At 45.2% G+C, this 22,928-nt stretch overlaps 2 protein-coding genes and 1 long non-coding RNA gene across 4 annotated transcripts; 2 read left to right on the forward strand and 1 right to left on the reverse strand.

Moving 5' to 3' along the window:
- Window positions 1-1,721: 1,721 nt before the first annotated feature.
- LOC309329488 (UPF0764 protein C16orf89 homolog) lies at window positions 1,722-14,585 on the forward strand. 2 transcript variants are annotated; one of them, XM_081840329.1, is made up of 8 exons: window positions 1,722-4,401; window positions 5,353-5,502; window positions 8,044-8,191; window positions 8,775-8,889; window positions 10,136-10,271; window positions 11,702-11,806; window positions 12,536-12,610; window positions 13,189-14,585. In XM_081840329.1, exons 1-8 carry the CDS (start codon window positions 4,230-4,232, stop codon window positions 13,257-13,259), a joined length of 972 nt encoding a protein of 323 aa, XP_081696455.1. In that variant the 5' UTR covers window positions 1,722-4,229; the 3' UTR covers window positions 13,260-14,585. The 2 variants fall into 2 exon arrangements, with proteins under 2 accessions (XP_081696455.1, XP_081696456.1); XM_081840330.1 differs by lacking the exon at window positions 1,722-4,401 and adding an exon at window positions 5,006-5,068.
- Window positions 4,239-5,375, reverse strand: LOC309329507. The gene is made up of 3 exons (XR_014151188.1): window positions 5,290-5,375; window positions 4,875-5,048; window positions 4,239-4,340 (listed from the first exon to the last, which is right to left on the reverse strand). It is a non-coding gene; the product is annotated as an uncharacterized lncRNA (long non-coding RNA).
- Window positions 14,586-16,112: 1,527 nt separating the features above from the next.
- On the forward strand, window positions 16,113-22,928 carry LOC309329693 (olfactory receptor 5V1-like; the record flags this gene model as incomplete). Its single annotated transcript, XM_081840708.1, has 4 exons — window positions 16,113-16,254; window positions 17,870-17,994; window positions 18,272-18,356; window positions 21,991-22,928. The coding sequence occupies exons 2-4, from the start codon at window positions 17,947-17,949 to the stop codon at window positions 22,926-22,928; spliced, it is 1,071 nt and encodes a 356-aa protein (XP_081696834.1). The 5' UTR covers window positions 16,113-16,254; window positions 17,870-17,946.

A 22,928-nucleotide genomic window follows, 5' to 3' on the forward strand; every position in this document is an offset into this window, starting at 1 on the left:
GCGGGTGGCGCTGTGGGTAAAATCTCAGTGCCTAGGACTTGCCGATCGCATGGTCGGCGGTTCGAATCCCCGCGGCAGGGTGAGCTCCCATCTTTCGGTCCCAGCTCCTGCCCACCTAGCAGTTCGAAAGCACCCCTAAGTGCAAGTAGATAAATAGGTACCGCTTTCTAGCGGGAAGGTAAACGGCGTTTCCGTGTGCTGCGCTGGTGCTGGCTCGCCAGAGCAGCTTCGTCACACTGGCCACGTGACCCAGAAGTGTCTCCGGACAGCGCTGGCTCCCGGCCTCTTAAGTGAGATGGGCGCACAACCCTAGAGTCGGACACAACTGGCCCGTACGGGCAGGGGTACCTTTACCTTTACTCTCATGTTTAGGGACATGGGTGGCGCTGTGGTCTAAACCACTGAGCATCTTGGGCTTGCCGACTGGGTGAGCTCCCGTTGCTCGGTGCCAGCTCCTTGCAACCTAGCAGTTTGAAAGCACATCAAGTGTAAGTAGATAAATAGGTACCACTCCGGCGGGAAGGTAAACGGTGTTTCTGTGCACCGCTCTTGTTCGCCAGAAGCGGCTTAGTCATGCTGGCCACATGACCCGGAAAAACTGTCTGCGGACAAACGCCGGCTCCCTTGGCCAGTAAAGCGAGATGAGCACCGCAACCCCAGAGTTGTTCGCAACTGGACTTAACTGTCAAGGGTCAGGGGTCTCATTTTCCTACCCATATGAAATACTGTTCCTCAATGAGGCCAAACTTAGATTAAAATAATGTTTAGGGGTATGCGTACCCCTGCGTCCCTTCTCCCCCCCCCCCCCGAAAAAAGCACTGCTCACAACAACCCTGCGAGGTAGGATATACTGAGAGTGTGTACCCAGGTTGCAGCCGGAATGCCAGTAGGAGGAGGAGGAGGAGGAAGGCAGTGGGCAGATGCACTAGCTGTCATCCTGCATCTGCAAGCTGATGGACCTGAGCAGCCCCCAGGAGATGTTCAGCAAGCTCTCCACAATGATGTCCCCTTCTTCCTAGAGGGCACAGGAGAGAAGGCTGGTGACTGGTGGATGGTCCAGAAGCTGGCCTACTCCAAGGGTGCAGATAACATCCCCAAGCCCTACAGGCTGCACACAAGGATGCTGATTTTACCTCCAGAGCTGGTGGACCATTGCTCTAATGGAAAAGTTAACAAAAGATGCCCAAATCCTACACTATCCGAAAAGGAACAGCAACTTTTCAAATGTTTTGCATCCATTTACTGAATATGTTAAGGTAAAAGGACCATGACTGGCAGCCACCCACTTCTCATGGACCGCTATGCAGATGCCTTATGAGGAATGGCTAAGGGAGCTGGGCATGTTTAGCCTGGAGAAGAGGAGGTTAAGGGGTGATATGATAGCCATGTTCCAATATATAAAAGGATGTCACATAGAGGAGGGAGAAAGGTTGTTTTCTGCTGCTCCAGAGAAGCGGACACGACACGGAGCAATGGTTCCAAACTACAAGAAAAAAGATTCCACCTAAACATTAGGAAGAACTTCCTGACAGTAAGAGCTGTTCGACAGTGGAATTTGCTGCCAAGGAGTGTGGTGGAGTCTCCTTCTTTGGAGGTCTTTAAGCAGAGGCTTGACAACCATATGTCAGGAGTGCTCTGATGGTGTTTCCTGCTTGGCAGGGGGTTGGACTTGATGGCCCTTGTGGTCTCTTCCAACTCTATGATTCTATGATTCTATGTATTTGTGAAGGACAATTGTTAGGAATTATAACGCTGTTTTTTGAATACTAGCACTCTCTCCTCTCTTCTCACTGCCTTGCTTTCTTTTCTTTAACTTACTTGCTTTGTCTATTGCTTTTTGTGTATTATAAAGTAAAGATAAAAACAATCACCCCACCAAAATGGGAATTGGAATCAGGGGTCACCAGCTGGACTCATCCAAGACTTTGCCACCTGATGGTTCTATTCCCAGCTCAGCTGGATAAATGCTTGCACAGTCACAACTGCTTGAAAAAGGGTGTTTTGTCAAGGCATGAATAAGGAGGGGACAACAACAATGCACCAATTTAACCTTGAAATGTCAATACAACGTTTAAAGGGCATATCCCCTTTACTTTTATGCCAAGAACTAGCAGAGCATGGTGATGGCAGGGGAAATCACACCTGCCGAAAACACTCAAATTGCCAGTGATCGAGATGGCAACAGAGATAGTTGGGAGACAAGCTCTTCATTGTACTTACAGAAAATCTTTTTTAAGAATTGCTTGATTCTTTAGTGAGGAAGTTGGCAGAGGGGAGAGGGGGTTTTTTGGCATGACTTCTGCAAGGCAACAGGATAAGACTTACAACTTTGTAAAAGTTTACAACCATGCCATAAAGTCTTTTTAGAACATTTTCCCTTGGTCTTTGGCTGACTGATATCCAATGCCCTTTTAAATGTGTGTTTGTTTTTGTTCATATTTTTATTACATGTTTTGTGTTTTTTACATTGTGATTTTATGTACAGTAGTGAACTGCCCTGAGATCTACAGGTATCCAAGATCGTATACAAATTTGTGGTTTTCAGCTTGTGTTTCCAGTTAAGGCATATCCACACTTATCTTTTGATCCACTCTTTCCAGGCACATGTCCACACTTTAAAGCTCCATGTCCAAGTGTTTTTCTTTCTTCCTTTTCTTTTTCTCCCCCCCCCCACCCCCGATCTTTCCCCATGAAAAGCTGCTCTTTTAACACTCAATCAGAGCAAACACTGATTCGGATTTTCTGCAGATTGCCATTTCCTCTGAATCAGCTTTAAAGAGTGAGTTTTTGTGGGGAAAGATCCAGGGCAAAAGAAGAAAAAAGGGCACTCAGTCACAGAGGTTTAAAGTATGGACTGTGCCTGGAAAGAGCAGCGGAAAGGTTAATGTGGATAAGTCTTTAAACTCTGCAGGAAAACTAGACTGAGAGAAAACAACGAAAGATTCAACTCTGCTCATTAAATTGTAAAACTGGGACCTGGTGCTTTAAGTCCCTGGGGATCTCCCATCTCACAGAGCATGAATCACCACAAAGGAATAGGCAGACAAGACGTTCACCCATTTATCTGTTAGAAATGGCTCCCCTTTATCACATACACAGCCCAACAACACGACAAGAATCCACCAACAGCATACGAATCAATATGGCTAACCTGATTCAAAAACACCCACCCCACTCACACACGAAAACAAAGTTCACCACAGCCAATCACAAACAGGCAACCGGCGACCGCACCCTAGGCCAACCCCAATTTCTCTCACCACCAAAGAAACACAAGCGAATAGCAAAGAGAATCTGCACAAACGATGCTGATGTGAAACCCCACACATACATTAAGCAAAATAGAAACATCGCCTCCTGACCCCACTCCCACTCGCCTTTCCTCCCTCCCCCTCCCCCCCCCCCCGTTTCTTCCTAATGTAACCCTAATGTCTCAACAAATGAAACTGACCTATGGAAAATGTAACTTGAAAAAAGAGACATTGTGCATACCTTTGTAAACCAAAAAAACTTTAATAAAAATATTATTTAAAAAAAGTAAAGAAAAGGAGAGCAATAAAAAGAAACATCCACTCTATACACAAACACCTTAGACTGAACTGCGGAACATTTATGGAAGAAGCCTGAAACACTAATTTAAAAAGAGAAATTCTTAAAGAAGAGGAGGTAAACTTGTCAACTGAAGTTGTTCAAGCTGAAAGCTCAGAATGGTTAACTCAGGGGGGTTGGAGTAGATTTGATTTGTCCCCTGAAGAGGATTGGATTCAGGTATCTCTCATGCTGAAATTCTAGAAGAAACAGCCACTGAGAAGAACCAGAATACATGGACTGACTAAAGGATCAAGAGGAAGATGAAATTCATAGCATCATAGAGTTGGAAGGAACAATGAGGGTCATCTAGCCCAACTTCCTGCAATGCAGGAATCTTTTGCCCAACGTGGGGCTTGAACCCACAAACCCAAGATTCTCATGCTGTACCACCTGAGCTACCCTGCACATCCAGGAGAAAGGATGTGTGCAAATGATTCATCAGAAGAACAGCACCTGGACATTCACATACCATGCAAATGTTTCCCGAAGGTGTCCATGCAGTCATAGTGTAGTGCTTTGTCCCTCCCTTTGACAAGTATTTGCACAGAAAATATTTTGCTTTGAAAGAGCAGGACACTTCCCAGGCACCGCTCAGAAGCAACTGGCACTCCTCAGTGGCAGAGCCCTTCCAGCAAAGCATGCTGTTCCTCCGTTTCCAGCTGTTGATTTTCCTCCTTAACCTGAATTTATCCAGATGTGAGGACAAGAGGAATTCGATCATCTCCGCACTGGAGAAAGCAACTTTGTTCCTGGAAGAGCAATATAATGAACTCAACATAGATGGAGTGTTTGGATATCGTCTGTTGCAAGGTACAGTTCCAGCTACTTTGGAGACCTATAGCACAACCCTTAGGCATGTTTACTCAGGAATAATGGCTTATCCATACTCACCTTTCCTCCCCTCTTTCCAGGCATGGTCCGTGCACTTTTGGTGTTTTAGCTCCGGAGCTTTCCCCATGAAAACTCGCTGTTTGAAGCTGAACTGAAGCAATCCCTAGAAAACCTAAAATGACATTTGCTCTGACTGAGCAGGTTTTTGTAGGGAAAGCTCAGGGCCTACAAAATGTGGGCCTTTGTCTGTGAAGAGTAGGGCAAAAGGAAAGTGTGGCTGAGCCCTAAGTCCCATTATGTTCAATGGGGCTCCCTCCCTAGCTAAGTGTGTTTTAGACTAATTCTTCCTATTACACCGCCTTCCTTCCTTCCTTCCTTCCTTCCTTCCTCTTTCTTTCTTTCTTTCTTTCTTTCTTTCTTTCTTTCTTTCTTTCTTTCTTCTTTCCTCTCACCTTAAAAATTGCCAGCTTCACTCGTCAAGTCTGGGTGTGACTTTATTTTGTACAGTCATTTTCCAGACGTCTTTCTTGGGTGAGGAGTGCTTCCTACCCCTCTGAGCATTAAAAACCAAGCAGCTTTTCCTTCAGGTTCTTCTAGACAGAGGCAAAATTGTCTTTGTTATAACACTGAATGAAGGGGCCAGAAAGTAAAGAAATAAGTGTAGATTTAATTAGGGGGGTGGGGAGGGAGAGAGAGAGAACACTAGTGCAGAAATGTGAAGAACTGTGGGTTGTGTCCAATGCTGGTCCTACCCAGAGTAGACCCATTGAAGTAAATAGGCATGACTCACTTAGGTTCACCAATGTCAATAGGTTTACAGTGAATAGAACTTAGTTGGATATAACGGGGGGGGGGGGATTGACCCACCCCAACTCTTCATCCTTTAGAGGCAGGATTCAAACATCTTCTTTCCCTTCTCTAAATATCCAGCGTATCTGAATGGAACATTGGAGAAATGGGCCTCGGTGTCTGGATTAGAATCGGAGCGAGTGCGAGTGCGACGCTTGGATGCGAAGGTGTCAGCTCTGATAGAAAAGGCAAAGCGTGCTCTAGAGAAGAACGAGCCGGATTCTTACAGAGGTAGCATCAAACCTCACCATAGTGGAATGGGGGTGGGGGTGGGCTACAGCTAGAGAGGACGCTAGGCAGGCAGGAATCTGTCTTTAGGGCAAAGACGTTCCCCAAATATCTGCTATCCCCATGTTTCAAGGTGACTTATCACAGGGGTGACAAGGCTCAACCCCAGGGGGGAAATGTCGCCCTCCAGGCCTCTCTTTCTGGCCCTGTAGTAAAGTTCAGGTGTAGCGGCATCCCACCGCTGCCACCATGTAGTAAATGTTTGCCCCCAACCACTCGCCCCTCCCTCACCTGTCTCTGCTCTCCGGCCAGACCAGGTCTCCCAGGGCAAGGTTGGCAGGCACATTACTTTTTCCAAAACAGAATGAAATCGACCCGGTAGGGCTGCCACCACTCCTTCTATTCCAGGGGATCCAGAATCACAACCCAGGGAGAAGGCTGTGACCCGTTATCACCGGCTATCCCCACTCTACAAGTTGTATCCACAAACTTGCAGACAGAAATTATACGGTATAGCGTAACCAAGCGTAAGGCTAGGACTTAGCTATTCCCCCGGGAAGGCACACAAAACTAAAACAGTTTCTCTTTTAAAAGGTTTATTTTAAAATAACATAAGTAAACATGCTAAAAGAAGCAGGCACATCTTTTGAAAATTACAAATAAGAAAATAAAGACGTTGCATAGTCTCACTAACTTATATACTCACAAAGTCAAACACAAATAGGATAGTCAGAGTCCTTTTCAAGAATCCGCAAATTGAAGGCTTTTGTAGATCTCCATTTCAAAAGACGAAATGACGGCTATTAGGTGGGACATCACAGCCGGGCATCTTTGTGGATTGCAGTGAGCAATGGCATAGAGCCACTTCTCAGACAATCCCCTGATCTTTTATTCACAATTCGCACTTGGCGTCGTAACTTTCAAGCCAATCATAAGTCTTAATTAATATTTGAATTCACCAATGACCGGCTTGTTAGTCAATCAATCTACCCCTTGGCAGCTGGGTCAATTTAGAATTCAGAACTCAAATCAAAGGGTTTCCTCCCTTCCGCGGAAACTTTGCAGATACACATTCCCAAGCAATTCAAGGACAGATAACATCATTGGGGGGGGGGGGATATTCACACTCTTAGACCCAGGTGTCAGCCCTTTCATTAAATCAAGGCTTCCTTCATCCCAATAAACCTTTCACGCCAAGGAGCCTGCTAGTCTGGAGTTTAAAGATACACAACCTCTTTCCCAGGGTCCTTGTGGCCGATGAAATTCCCACAAGGCTTCACTCCTTTCACTTGACCAAAGAATAATTTCTAAATAGTACCAACTTTACTACAGGCCCCTGGAACTCTCCCCAGGCCACAACCCTCAATGGCCCTGCTTCACCGAGAAATGTTTCTGCCTGGCTGGAATGTGTCCCTGAACTCTGATAACCCCTCACGTTGGACTGGTTGGAGTATCAGGACTAGCCTGTCCCTGAGGTAGACCTCAGGTGGCAAAACGGGATGGGCCGCCCCTGTGGAAGACAGCAAGTGTGTGCAGAAATTAGCCTACAGAACAATGGTAAAATTTGCATGTACTGCCCCACCCACTTTTGCTTCTGGCCCCACCCATCGCTGGCATATGGCCCTCAGGAGGTTGCCAAGAAGGGAATGTGGCCCTTGGGCAGAAAACGATTCCCCACCCTGTCTTATTATTATTATTGATTTTTATTTGCAAATTAAATAAGAAGAGAAAGAAGAAGAAGAAAAAGAGAGAAAATAAAATAAAATATGATAAAATTTAATATATAAATTGTACTAATAAAAACATTAAGCCACCATCAGTTCACATTGCAGTTACAGTGATCGTCAGTATATGAATCTTAAATGAAACATATAATGCCAGCCCTCCCTAAGTTCAAATAGGTATCCACACAAAATTGACGTGTATGAAATACGTTTGAATGTAGTCAGGGCAATGAGGCCCTCAGGCAGGATGTACCTGCCTCTTGGCCATGTAAGGGTTCACAGATTCACTGTTGTCATCCATTCCTAAGGTAAAAGGTAAAGGTACCCCTGCCCGTACGGGCCAGTCATGTCCGACTCTAGGGTTGTGCGCCCATCTCACTTAAGAGGCCGGGGGCCAGCGCTGTCCGGAGACACTTCCGGGTCACGTGGCCAGCGTGACGAAGCTGCTCTGGCAAGCCAGCACCAGCGCCGCACACAGAAACGCCGTTTACCTTCCCGCTATAAAGCGGTACCTATTTATCTACTTGCACTTAGGGGTGCTTTCGAACTGCTAGGTGGGCAGGAGCTGGGACCGAAAGACGGGAGCTCACCCCGCCACGGGGATTCGAACCGCCGACCATTCGATCGGCAAGTCCTAGGCACTGAGATTTTACCCACAGCGCCACCCGCGTCCCTACCCCTGTCCTATTGGGTCATAGGAAGCTCCCCTATTCCAAGTCGTAACAATGGTCTCTCTAGCTCAGTATTATTGCCTACAAACTAAGTCATTGCAAAATAATAACAATTATCTCTTCCCCTTGCTACCCACCCCTCCCTGCAGCATTTCATCAAGCTTTAAGCCCAGGGTTTTGGAAGATTCCCCATCAGTGGGCTCAGAATGACCCTCCTGTTTCTTTCTCCCCAACCAACGGCTCATGTCTGGACTTAGATACAAGCGATTCCTGCATATCCAGCCTGCTAGGATCAGGGTAGGAATTTTGCTTACCTCTCTTGTTATACCTAGTGTTGACATTGTGACTCTAGATCAGGGGTCGGCAAGGTTTACCTCACCTGGGCCAGTTCACTCCCTCGGAGATCGTTCTGTGGGCCAGATCGCGTCTGCACAAACGTGATTTCCGGTGCCACGGAAGTGAGTCCCTGCTCCGCGCTGCACCAGTTTAGTGCAGCATTGGGGGACTTGCCAAGCAGGCAGTTCGGGGGCGGCTCGTGGGCCATTTAAATGATCCCCGTGGGCCACTTGTGGCCCATGGGCTGCAGGTTGCCGACCCCTGCTCTAGATTTATATATGTAAATGAAACCATGAATCCTAAAGATGCCACAGTGTCTGTTGACCTTCATTTTAAGAAAACCAAATGCTAGGTAATGGCTGGATCCCCAGGAGTCTCTCGCCACCTAGAGATTGGGGTGCATGCAACAGTATCTTGGTTTAACACCACAGTACTGGTGTGTCTTGTGCAGTCCAGGTACCCCCGAAGCATGGGTTGCCTGTTGCACAAATCTCTCACCTGTCTGGCTCTTGAAATTGCCTAATGCCATGCTTTTCTACAAAAGGGCTGGTGGCACACCTTGCATTGTTCCAGATAACTGCAGAAGCATCATGATAAAAACACACTGCTCGGGATATGGCCTGTCCCATCAGCTTTTCTACTTCCTGTTTGCGGAGATGGTAAGGAGTTGGCCATGTGCTTTGCTAACAGGGCAGAAACATTAATGGGGGGCAGGCAGGGGTAGGGAATGGGAATGAGCCTAGCATTATGTTCAGAATATCACCTTTCATCCAGAATCAAGAACCTTGGACGAAAAGTACCATGAATACTACTACTACTACTACTAGATTAGTACTACTCTAGTGGTGGTGGTAGTAGAGTAATTTATTACCCACCTTTCGCTCGCAGGACCCAGGACCAGTGACAATTTAATTCAGAATTAAAAACAGTTAAAACAGGTTAATGTTTGTGAATGACTTCTAAGGCACATTGTACATAAATGTGTGTGCTTGAACAGATTGGTCAAATATTCATAGAATAAGTTGTACTGTCTGTATTTGATGTGGTTTTAACATTCAGTGTCAATATTTGACAGCATTGATAGTTGACATGCATTGGTTTAGTACTGGGTAGTATTTAATGGTTGACATGTAATGGTATTTAGTACTTGAGAGCAGCTGTTAGGTGGAAAGCACTTATATTTAGGGCTAACTGCATGTTACATAATTGTGTAAATTGCAGTTGGGTTATGGGTTATGGGGTATTGGGTTTTGGGTTGTTGTTTTTTTAAAAAGAATCCTTGCTAGGAGTGGGGATGGTTTCTTGCAGGACCACAATGCAGCCACTATCTTGGTTGAAATTGCCCTTCCAGTACTTCAGTTATCAACAGAAAATCTAAAGAACTATTATACCACTTTAAACAGTCATGGCTTCCCACAAGGAATCCTGGGGACCATACTTTGTTACAGGTCCTGAGACTTCTTAAGAGACCCCCCTATTCCCATTCCAGAGTGACAATTCCCTGGGAATTGCTAGGGAAAATGACTGGTTGTTAAATCACTCTGGGTGTTGTAGCTCTGTGAGGGGAATAGGGGCTTTTACCTATGTAAACAATCACAAAATGCCATTGGGTTGAAAGCACACATTTTGAATCTTTTAAGGTTCAAAAGTCTCATTCTAGTTTTTCCCACTCAAATGTGTCCTGGCGAAACTGGAAATCTTCAGAGTGTTGAATATTTGTGAATATTTACACTGGTTCTCTCTATGTAGTTTAATTATGATATTGGGAGGAAGAGCAGTGACAGTTTCTCTGATTAGCTGAATACTTCCATTCTTCACCATCCCTTTCTCGACAAGCAAAACTGAGTGCTACAAGATGGTATATGAAAAACAGTCTTTCTTCCCCTGCTTCTTGTTCACATCTAGAAAGGATGCTCGGATCCTCTCTTCCACAATGCGCAATATTACAAGAGTGTGTTCTGTCACTTAATGATGCAAATCAATGTCGAAGCTGAAAAGCAAGCACTCCTAGGGACCGTGGGAGACCTTTTTACGGAAAACAGTAAGTGGCCTTACTGCTGTGTTGTAGTGTCACTGTTCAAGGCAGTGTTCTTCACTCAGGGAACCACTTTACAGTGGTACCTTGGTTCTCAAACTTAATCTGTTCCGGAGGTCCGTTCCAAAACCAAAGTGTTCCAAAATCAAGGCATGCTTCCCCATAGAAAGTAATGCAAAATGGATTAATCTGTTCCAGACTTTTAAAAACAACCCCTAAAAAAGCAATTTAACATGAATTTTACTATCTAACGAGATCACTGATCCATAAAATGAAAGCACTAAACAATGTACTGCAGTCACACAATCAATCAGTAGCTGAACTGGGTTCCACACAGTCACAAAAACAAAACAAAAAGAGCCGCAAAAACAAAAATGCAAAATAAATAGCAAAAAACAGGCAGACCTAAGCGTAACACTCAAAACTGAAGTATGGCACTCAAAACGGAGCACGTTCAGCTTCCAAAAAAAGTTCGCAATCCTAACACTTACTTCCGGGTTTGCAGTGTTTAGGTTCTAAATTGTTTGAGCCCACGGCGTTTGAGAACCAAGGTACTGTTAGGATGCTAGCTCCATGTTGCAATCATGAGATTGTTGTCTGTCACATGACGGTATATGTTTTCATTCCACAGTGTGGGAAGTGATGGAGACAGGATGTTTTGTGCTACTGTGTTCCAGAATGTAGGGCTATTGTCCTTTCTTTCTTTCTTTCTTTCTTTCTTTCTTTCTTTCTTTCTTTCCTTTTTTCTTTGTTGTCTGATGGGAAAGAGGAAGGAGTTAAGTCAGAATGCTCCGCGTGTACTATATGTAAATAAAGTAGATTAGCCAAAATGCTGTGCTACTGAGTTCTGTTACGTGAACTGCAATACTCTGCAGGATCCCTAAGCGTGCTAATGCCTTTTGGCATCAGTCGCTGTGATGTTCAGGCTGAAGAAAGCTTTTGAAGCTCGTGAATGATCGACCAGGAGGGAGAGGACATGCCAGTCGGGCATGTGTCTCTGCCAGGGTCCTACACGAAAGTAGGACAATCCTAACAGGTACCACTGCATAAAAATGGGACCAAAAAACCCTCAGAACATTTGTGGTATGAAAAGTTAAAGGATTTCAACAACAACAACAAAAATGGATAAGCACTGAACGGAAATGAAGCAGTATGTCCACCCCAAAACTTTTGCGGGCATGAATAAGGTTGGAGGCAGGATTGTGTTGGGCCATCCAAATAGCACCCTGAGCACAAAGCATCACAAATGCACAATAAGAAGGGCAGGGCCCCATGAAGACATGTGAGGCTACCATCTTTGCTGAAGTTAAGCTGGTCCAAGTCTGCTTGGTGTTTGGGTGAAAGACTGACTGCTGGGTTCTATGATGGATGGAAAGAAGGAAGGATGGATGGAAGACAATAGTTGCCATTTAACATGTTTGCATTCTGTCTCTCAGTTTTGTTTTGTGGCCTGGCTGGATTCTCTGATTTCTATAAACCACGGTGGCTGGACATCATTCTCAACTGGCAAAAAAGGGAAAGAGGATGTTTCTGGATGTTCGGTGAGTGAGCACTGCTGTTTGATTCATCCAGTGCTAGAGTGCAAATTACATAATTTGTGTTTTAAAAAAAAATCTATGGAGAAAATGAATGCTGCAACTTGAGTAGAGTTGCTACAAATCCAATAGGATTAGGCAAATTTCGGGGAAGGGGGTACCATCATGGCCGCTCCCCCAGATGCTCACCATGCACCCTCCAACCGAACCGGGCGCCACACCCCTGTGGATGGCGAGCCACACCCCCGCCTGCTCTCCGCTCCCGGTGCCGGAGCATGCAGCTCTGCCACTGGGTGAGTCTAGCTTTGTTCACACCCTCCGAAAACCTCCCATTTTTTAACTTACTCTGGTTTAAGTCGTACTGGCTGAGGAACTTACCCTGGTGTATCTCTGGCTCAACCGGCGTAAGGTACCCAAGCTGGGAAAGTCCAAGAACTGCCAGATCCAAACTCTCATCTTGGCAGATCTTGGGTTTGGATTGCGCTGTTGGTAAAGAATAAGGCTACAATCCTATACCCTCTTACCTGGGAGTAAACCCTATGGAAGAGAACAAGACTTACTTCAGAGCAGATGTGTCTATGTTTACTCTGAAAGTCCCATCAAGCTCAGTGGGAAATCCCATTGAGTAACATGCACAGTTTGCCTCGTAAGTTTGTGACTGAATGAGGACCCACATTCTAAAGCACATCCTCTGCCTTCAAGCAAATGACTCTTTCTTTCTCGGTGCCCTGTTAGACTCCTCCAGCCCAGTTTCTGAAGACCATCGTAAGGAAGCACGAAGAGTAAAGAGAACGGAGAAGATTCTTGAAGGTAAAGATAATGGCAACTGGTGTGGGTGCATAGATAAAAATTGTCTCCCAACCTATCACACATTTTAAAAATAATGTACCAAGTCACCCATGAGTAGAGCCATCGGATCCATTGATTTCAATGGATATGCTACTCTGAGTATGTCTAATACTTTGTTCAGAGACCTGCATTTGCTACCAATTTGCTACCAGGCAAAGTTCAAGCTGTTACTATTAGTATATGAAGACCATAACAACTTGGGAACAGTTTATCTGTGAGATTGCCTTACCCTGTATGTGTCCGCTTGACGGCTTTGAGCTGCAAAACTGGCACCATTACAAGTGCCACATAACACTCATTCCATGTTTGTAAGAAACCTATAAATTACAGAGCCCATTGTTGAGACCATATAGTTTGTGGGAAACCCCCCAGAATTTGCTAAACTAGAACTCCAAGCATCCTTTGGCCATTGGCCATGCTTCCCGGTGCTGATGGGAGCTGTAGTTAAGCAACAACAGGAGGGCCAAAGGTTCCCCACCCCCAGTTTAAATGACGACCCTCTCTTCCCTTTGATAACCAAAAGTCTCATTTCCTTGCAGGTGAATGTGCTTCTCACAACACCGCCGTGGCCGTAGGAGCGATTGGAGGATTTCTCCACTACGAGTTCTGATGCTTTCATGCTTCTTTCTTCTTATGCAACTGAGCTTAACTTTCTGGCTTTATTATGCAATGCAGGACCTGTCGCTCTTCTCTCTAGGTACATTTTGGGTGCTAATCAACATGACTGTGCTCTCAACATCCCGGTCAACCAGGGAGCTGGAAAAATCATATTCATATTGCGGGGTGCTGTACTGCTCCCTCATTAGGACGGGGAGGAGACTCGCCGTCTTCTTGAACTGTCTCCCTAGCAGGGGGCAGGGGCAGTGATGTGCTGGCCCAGGATCTTTGGGGTTGAAGACCTCTTACAATTTCTGTAAGAAATTTCTGTAAGAACACTCACGCTCAGGAAGCAAGGGAGAAACGTGCTAAGAGGAAGGCACGCTTGGTAAATCCACACCGTGATCAACTCCCGCCCGGAAACCAATGTCCCCACTGTGGAAGGATGTGTGGATCCAGATTTGGCCTCCACAGTCACTTACAGGCTCATTGTTAAAACCGTGTTTATGGAAGACAATCTTACTCAGGTACGAGTGATCGCCAAAGACAACAATTTCTGCAGCAGGGTCTCTGTCTCCATTGTCCTAGAGTCGCCCAATGAGCACGAAAGGGGAGCTGTTTAGCCACCGCATGCTCCAAAGCTAAGCATTTAAGGACACTGAAAACACACAGTGCTGCAGTTTTAAGGGAATGAGTGGTGTGCATGTTCTGTTGTGCACAATGGAACACAACTTAAGTCAATTTCTTCAACCCAAGGACCACATACCAGTGATGTGGGTGGGGCCATAGGCAAAAAGTGAGTGCCACAACAGATGTGACTCTAAACTTTTGTACAGTAGGCTGCATTCCATCCACATGAAAGTCAGAGGCTTCTGCACAGAGGGTTGTGTTCTAAATGTCTGGTGCAGATGTGGCCTCAGACAGACAGCTTCATCCATACTTAGCCTAGGCATCACTTACATTTTAATCTCTCTTATCCAATCTAATTAGGCTCCTCACTTGTCTGTCTGGGTCTATTTGCATTGTTCCCTCCTTCGGCACCGTGTACTATCCTGCTTCTCCCAGTCTTCCATATCTTCTGCCTTCTCTATGGTTTTAACCAAATAATTGCCAGTTTCCATCTGAATGTGCCACCCATGTACTTACTCTATTTTTGCAATAAACTGCATTTTCAAGTACCCTAAGATCTGACTTGTCGTCTCTCCACCTGGATGCTCAGGTTTCTGCCATGGTTGATTATGATTTTTGGTTCAAGACCTCAACAGGCATTGTTCAAGTCTACATTACATCTACACTCAAGTTGTAAAAGTGTGTTAATAAACCATATTTATTAAAGACATGACAGCCTCTGCTGTACTTTGATTCCTAATGGAAACACGAAGAACCCCCTGGAATCTTGCTACCACTCAGTAGATGTTGGGGGTGGTGCAACCTTTGTGATAATATGAAACAAATCCCGCTAAAGTGTGCGTGTGTGATTCCCCCCCCCAAGCTATTTAGAACACAAAGGGAAAATGTATGTTTAGAAGACATAATGTTGTTTTTCTTGACACTAAAACAAAAACAAAGCAAAGTCTCCCGTGTATATAGTTATTTTGGTTTTGAGCTAACCAAAAGCCAGAGGGATGGTTTCGAGTTTGGAATGCACCAGAGACTAGAAAATCAGTCTCAAACGTATCTTAATAAGGAATTCCCCCCTGAAGCATTTTAAAGAAAGCTTGGAGACAATAATAAGGCCCCAGGCACCACATCTGAAAGTTAAACAGGTCCTTTACTAGAAAAAAACTACAGCTAACTTTTAATGATACCCCACATTATGCTTTACATAGCAGTAGCTGAGGGACAGTTCCTCCGGGAACAGGTTAAAAAGTAAACACTGCAAGAAGTTAAGTCATTTGCATCTCTTACGAGCCTGCTGTTCTCCTAGTGTGCATTATCTGGATAAAGATCCAGCAGCTGGATCTGACCCCCGAGGCATTTACATCTGTCCATTATCCAAATTTCAGTCAAGGTATTTCTTAAAGCCATGGCTGCTACTAGGGATGTGAGAAGCCATTGTTTTCTGCACCACCCTGTATTTCACATGCATTTCTTTATAATATTTATATCCCACCTTTCCTCCAAAGAGCTCAAGGTGGCGTACATAGTCCTCCTCCCACCCCCCATTTTATCCTAACATCAACCCTGTGTGGTAGAAATAAATAAATAAATAAAAATTAAAATTGTCCAGTAGCACCTTAGAGACCAACTGTTCTGGGTATAAGCTGGACAATTTTTTAATTTTTTAATTTATTTTGACTGCGTCAGACCAACACGGCTACCTACCTGAGCCTGTGAGGTAGGTTAGGCTGAGAGCGAGCGACTGACCCCAATATCACCCAGTGAGTTTAATGGCTGAGTGGGGATTTGAAAGCGAGCACTGTTTCCATTCTGCTGCAGATCATCTTCCCAAAACGAAAAAAGCCCCCACTGTCCACTGTGGAAAAATCACACACTTAATGTAATTTACATAATTCATTCCACAAATGGCATCATCGTTATGTTATTTCACCCCATTTGTTTCCATGCAAAGGAATCACACTGCAAATAGGGGATGACATAATCAAGAATGTATTTTCTGTGGACTGAAAGCAACTGTGCCAATTGTATTCACTGGATTCCAACACTTGCCCAGGGTTCGGTTCCCTTGGAATGAGGCTCAGCGGAGACAGTGGTGTCTTTAGGATATGCAGGCATATATACAAACTGTGCAGCAAGGAACACCTCTCCCAACTGCTCCCCAAAGCTTCACCTCACCTCATGGATGGGCCAGCCCTGGCCTACATCCACATGAACCTACCAGTGTGACAGTGTGTCTTACTGTACAGAGGACAACCCTCTCCATCTGATGGGTTCTCTCTTTGAAGGGCTGCCTGGCCCAAGAACAGTTTAAAGATAAATAATCCCAAGGAAGGAGAGAAAAGGGGGCCTCAAAGTTGCCCACACCCAGTGAGCATCAGCAGAGCAAAGTGAGGAGGCACACTGTGGGGTCTCAGGAAAAGCCACAGAGGCCTTGTCCTGTTTTTTGGTTAGCCTAACCAATGCCATTTTGCTTCTGTAAAAAAACCTGCCTGCTTTAGAATTTAGGAGGGTGAGCCACAAATATGTGAAGACCAGATAAAGTTACTAGGCGATTTTCAGGAAGACCTTCCTCTGCCAGGCAACTCTCCCCTTCAAGACCAGGGTGTTTTGATCAGCGCAATGAACTTTGATAGGGGGAAAGGGAGGGGTGCCTATAAAAAGTATGAACAAAGGCTATTTGGAGAGGCTTCACCATCACACTGGTGAGTGTGGCTCGCCTGCTCTGTTTTACTCAGCTGAATAAACAAGTGATTATGGGAATCTCCTCTGTCTATAGCATTTATTGGCTTTTCAGAGACAGCTTGTGCCCGATTAGCGGACCCCAGCAACACAAGTCACCTGCTCACCATCTTCCCCACTAGGGTGAGATGCATTGTGTCTCCGTTTAGATTGTGCAAATATGTGCTGTTTGGTTCTCTAGTGACACTTCTGTGACCACCCTAGTGTCGGTCAGAGACCCTCCAAGTGTCCCTATTTTCCAGGGACAGACCTGGATTTACAGACGCCGTCCCGGTTTCTGATTTGATCCCAGAATGTCATGCTTTTCCCCGTTTCATCAGATAAATGTTGGCGGGTACATCACAAACAGGGTTGTTTAGGGTAGACCCCTAGAAATGCTTGAGGAAGGAGCCTGGCTCGGTGGCAGAGCATGTGTCTCAGCATCTCCAAATCAAGTCTCAGCATCTCCAAATGCAGCTTGGAGAGGCCCTTGCCTTAAGGGAATAATTAATCAAGTCTCAGCATCTCCAAATGCAGCTTGGAGAGGCCCTTGCCTTAAAGCTTGGACAGCCATTGTCAATGTAGACCAGGGGTAAGGTAAAGGTAAAGGGACCCCTGATCATTAGGTCCAGTCGTGGCCGACTCTGGGGTTGCGGCGCTCATCTTGCTTTATTGACCGAGGGAGCCGGCATTCAGCTTCCAGGTCATGTGGCCAGCATGACTAAGCCGCTTCTGGCAAACCAGAGCAGCGCACGGAAATGCCGTTTACCTTCCCACCGGAGCGGTACCTATTTATTTACTTGCGCTGGTGTGCTTTCAAATTGCTAGGTTGGCAGGAGCAGGGACTGAGCAGCGGGAGCTCACCCCGTCGCGGGGATTCAAACCGCAACCTTCTGATCGGCAAGTCCTAGGCTCTGTGGTTTAACCCACAGTGCCACCTGCGTCCCAGACCAGGGGTAGTCAACCTTTTTATACCTACCGCCCACTAATGCATCTTTCTTGATGGTAAGATTTCCTTACCGCCCACCAGTGCTCGATGGAAGGAGGATTCAGCTTTTGCCATAGAACCCCCTACCGCCCACCTAGAATCCTGAAACGCCCACTAGTGGGTGGTAGGGACCAGGTTGACAACCCCTGATGTAGACGATATTAAGCTAGATTTTTCTTACCTGGTCGGCCACTGTGAGGACAGGATGCTGTCCTAGATGGGCCACTGTCCTGATCCAGCAGGCTCTTCATATTTTCTTATGTTAATTATTCCCTTTTCATTATCCATGACAACAGAACCCCCACGGTGTGGATTGCTGGATCTGAGAGCCTTCGGTGAATACATATCCTCAGAGGCACAGAAGCATTTTAAAATGCCAACCCAAGTAAGCACATTTCTGCAGACCTTGGCTCCCAGCAAGGTAAGCACCTCTTCTCCCCCCACCCCTTGTTAAAATCAGGGTTAGATGTTTTTCTAGCTAACCCAGCTCTGATGGTTCAGAAAGGAAGATTTGGCATTAATACAAATGTGGAAAGATTCTGGGGGAAAAGACAAGGGCTGGTACTCAATAGTGAGGGAACATCATCACCGATTGTAGCTGTCCCGCATTATAAAAACACTGATTTTTTTCAACAGATACATGCAACAGATTCTCAAATGCTCTGCAGCACCTCTATTTTCTTCTTTCATGCCCACAGGTCTTTGAGGGAATCCCTTTGCTTCACAATTCTGTTCCAGTGAGGCAGCCTTCTGCAGCAGCCATCATGGCTCCTGGCTTCAATGGTAGGTGTTTAGATGGTATAAGTGGAAGCTGTAATGAGGAACAAAGGGAGAAATTAGGTTCAGTTTGCACGTAGTTCATAATATGTACAAAAATGCATAGACTAGGCTAAAATGTGCATTAAAATGCATGCATTAGTGCAAATAACACACCCAAATGCATTTGGGGGAAATTTGCTTTGCAGAGATGTCTACATATGAGGCAAAATTGCACATGAAAATGTGAATATTGGAAAAGAAAAGAAATTTATATACAGCTTAGTTTAGAAAAACTGAAAGCATTTTACAAAAAAATAAAACAAGGAAATCATCAATAAAGAGAGAGAGAAAACAGAAAAAAACAGCTGTTTAAAACATTTTTAAAAATTAAAATCAAGGATAAGCTAAAGCCCATGAGCCCATGTCAACATTCTACAATGAATGAATAGGCTGGCCTAAAGAAAAATGTTTTAGCAGCTGCTGAAAAGAGTACAGTGAAGGCACCTGCTGGATGTCAACGAAGTTCCAAAGTATGAGAGCTGCCACACCAAAAGATTGATCTCTTACAAATGCACCTGGGCCAGTTCTGCACTGTTGAAATATGGAGAGCTGGTCTTAAGAGTGAGGAAATTAGAAATTGGTCAAACTGAAATTGACAGATTTGCCCATCCGCACCAGGAACAATGTCTCAGTATAAAAGAGGCTGCTAGTTTGATATGAACAGCTATGCAGGAGGTGCCCTTAATAGCTCCTGTAGAGAAGAAGGAGAAGGAGGAGGATGGGGAAGAAGAGGCAGAGGACCTGTGGCCTTCCTGTGAGCGAGCCCTTAAAGTAAAATGCATGGCGTCACAAATCAGCAAAACACCGCTCAGAGACCAACTGAAGGCAGAAACAGCATTTAAAATGAAGGGTTCCATTTGCTGCAGCTCTTTCCTCAACATTCTTCATTTGGATCCCAAACCGTTGAAGTAACATTGCTAGATTTTCGGTTGATAGATTTTTACTTGTACAGTGGTACCTCAGGTTAAATACTTAATTCGTTCCAGAGGTCCGTTCTTAACCTGAAACTGTTCTTAACCTGAAACACTACTTTAGCTAATGGGGCCTCCTGCTGCTGCTGCTGCGCCACCACAGCACGATTTCTGTTCTCATCCTGAAGCAAAGTTCTTAACCTGAAGCACTATTTCTGGGTTAGCAGAGTCTGTAACCTGAAGCGTATGTAACCTGAAGAATATGTAACCCGAGGTACCACTCTGTTATTTTTGCCACATACTTTCCATAAGCCATCTTGAGCTCCTTTCAACTGAAAGGCAGGGTATGCATCCTCAAGACAGACAGACAGACAGACAGACAGACAGAGAAAGAGAGGAAGGGAGAGGGAGAGGGAGAGGGAGAGGGAGGGGGAGAGAGAGAGAGAGAGAGAGATTTGCAAGTTAGATTTGGTTTTAGTCTCCTGGTCTTAGGCTGCCAGCATTTCTTATGCTCCTTTTGAATCTGTGTCTAGGGGGCTGTTGGGACCAGGAATTGTTGAGAGTGAGGGAAGGCGTGTTTGTGTGTGTGTAAATGTAGGTGTAGTTTGTTTGGTGTGTGAATGTGTGTGGCATCCGTGCGGCAAGGAGGGAGTGGAACCCTGTTTTATGGATTTCAATGCTGTTATTGCTTTATAGATTCCATCACTTAATTTTGTTGTTCTGTTTCCCTTGTAAGCTGCTTTGCAATCTTTTCTGGTGAACCCCCAGCCCACTTCCTTGCTCCATACGGCATTTTAAGGTATCATTGGGGTTTTATGATAAATTTTCATTGTTTTCTTGTCTCGTTTTCTTTAAGTCCGCTGCTTAGAAATGTGAATAATTAAATGGTGTATAAATATGTTAAATAAATTTTATATAGCATAAGAGCCGCAATGGCTTAGAAGTATTTAAACCTGAGCATTCTGCTATTAGAAATCCTCAATCTTCATTCATTTCCTCCTTTTCCACAATGCTTTCTAGAGTTTCCCTAGATAAAGTTGGTGGTGTTAACAAAAGTTGGCTGCTGAGTAGGTCTTACTAGTTCAGCCTGCCTATGATCTGAAAAACCAGAAAATCAGGTTTGCGCCATTTCCCAAGAATATTTTTTATTTGCTTATGTCCCCATATAACGTCACACAGCATATCATATATACATGGTTCATGAAAAGGAGACAAAATAGAGATTTGATTGAAATGACCTACCAGAAGCAATGAATAGATGAATGTTGCAGATAAATGGATGGATTTCATGGTTTACTGGAATGTGTGTTGTGACCACAGACAGCTAAATAGAAGTCTGTTTCTGTAAATCTTTTTTTGCTGGATTTCTTCAAAACTACCACCCTTCCCACACACGTTGCCCTTTTTACTCTGTTAATAGGTCTTGCTCATTTTTTTTTTTTTTGTAACTTTTGTGAAAAAGATATAATGAATAGGTAAAAATGAAGTAATTCTCTCTCCATATCTTGGAGGGTGATGATGATAATGGCATGTATGGGGGGGGGGCAGACAAGAGGGCATAAATTATCCAACATATGTGCCAGGTTTTGTGGGTTAAACCACAGAGCCTAGGACTTGCCAATCAGAAGGTCGGCGGTTCGAATCCCTGTGACGGGGTGAGCTCCCGTTGCTCGGTCCCTGCTTCTGCCAACCTAGCAGTTCAAAAGCACGTCAAAGTGCAAGTAGATAAATAGGTACCGCTGTGGCGGGAAGGTAAACGGTGTTTCCGTGCGCTGCTCTGGTTCGCCAGAAGCGGCTTAGTCATGCTGGCCACATGACCCAGAAGCTGTATGCCGGCTCCCTCGGCCAATAAAGCGAGATGAGCGCCACAACCCCAGAGTCGGTCACAACTGGACCTAATGGTCAGGGGTCCCTTTACCTTATTTGCCAGGCAGACTGGAGTCAAGAACCACTGATGGATTATTTTTAAGGGGTTTCCATTGAAATTTTTGGAGACGGATCTAAATGTGGGAGTAGTAAGCCATAGCTTTTCCCACTGCACATTATCAATACACTCCCAATATCAATCTCCCAAAGAGACTTCAAAGAAGGGAGGGGGAAAAACTGAAAGTCAAGCATGTATGCAAAAGACAATGGACATTCTGCACATTCTGGATCTAAGCAAAGCCTAAAATGAACTCAATTTCTCTTAATGCAATCATTGTGCATGGATTTATACTGGACTGTCCACATATCATTCCATTTTCTTCGTTGCTCTGTGATGCTTCCCAATATTACTGCATTATTGCTGCCCAGAGGGGCTCCCTTGCACTACAGTACAACAAAAGCCGAACAAAAATAAGCAAGAATGTTTGTGGTATAAAGAGTTACGGGACTTTGGCAGGAAGTTGCAGAACAGGCACAAATTGAAGACGAAAGAGCATGTCTGCCCCAAAACTTTTGCAGGCTCGAACAACACTGAATGTGGGATCTTGTATAATAGTCCTGATAGCATCATGAGCACAAATAATTGCAAGCAAAATAAAAAGGACTTCAGGAGGGGCCGTGTGTGCACAGAGTTATAATGCTTGCCCCCATTTCTCCCCCCCTCAAGATTTTAACCTAAATAAGGCTTAGGTTAGTGACCATCACCACATCACATGACTTCCAAAGCTTCATTCATACTCTTTCTTCTTTCCAATGTGTAGGAAACCTGCAAAACCAAACCTCCATCCGTGAATTCGTCCTCCTGGGATTCTCAAACCATCCCGAATTGCAAATATTTTTCTTCTTGGCCTTCTCCATCGTTTACACGGTGACCTTGACAGGGAATCTCCTCATCATTCTGGTTGTCATGGCCAACAGCCGTCTCCACACACCCATGTACTTCCTCCTCGGCCACCTGTCCTTCATTGATCTTTGCTACATGACCGCCACCGTCCCCCAAATGCTGGCAAACTTCCTCCGAGAGTCCAAGACCATCTCCTATGCTGGATGCATGGTCCAAATCTTCTCCCTCATTTCTTGTGTTGGGTCAGAGTGCATCCTCCTAGCGGCCATGGCTTATGACCGATACGTAGCCATTTGTCACCCGCTGCTCTACACGGTCATCATGAATAGGAAAGTCTGCTTCCAAATGGTGGCTGGGTCGTGGACAGGGGGCTTCCTGAACTCCCTTGTACACACTCTCTTGACATCCACCCTGTCATTCTGTGGGCCGAGGGAGATCCGCCATTTTATGTGTGACGTCCCCCCGCTTTTGGAGTTGTCCTGCACGGATACAGCCCTGAATAATATTGTGCTCCACACAGCCAGCATGTTCATTGGGGTTAGCCCTTGCTTCTTCATCATCATCTCCTACGTCTTCATCGCTTTAGCCATCCTCCAGATCCGTTCCACAGAGGGCAGGAGGAAGGCTTTCTCTACATGCACGTCTCATCTTGCAGTGGTCATTATGTTCTTTGGGACTGCTCTCTTTAATTACAACCGGCCCAGTGCAGGCTATTCCATAGATGTGGACACACTGGTCTCAGCCCTGTATTGCATTGTAACCCCCATGCTAAATCCCATTATATACAGCCTACGGAACCAGGAAGTGAAGCTGGCAGTGAAAAGACTGGCAAGCGCAAATCGGAACGTCTTCTAA

Source organism: Podarcis erhardii (assembly GCF_964252035.2).
Source record: "Podarcis erhardii genome assembly, chromosome: 14".
Classification (NCBI taxonomy): domain Eukaryota; kingdom Metazoa; phylum Chordata; class Lepidosauria; order Squamata; family Lacertidae; genus Podarcis; species Podarcis erhardii.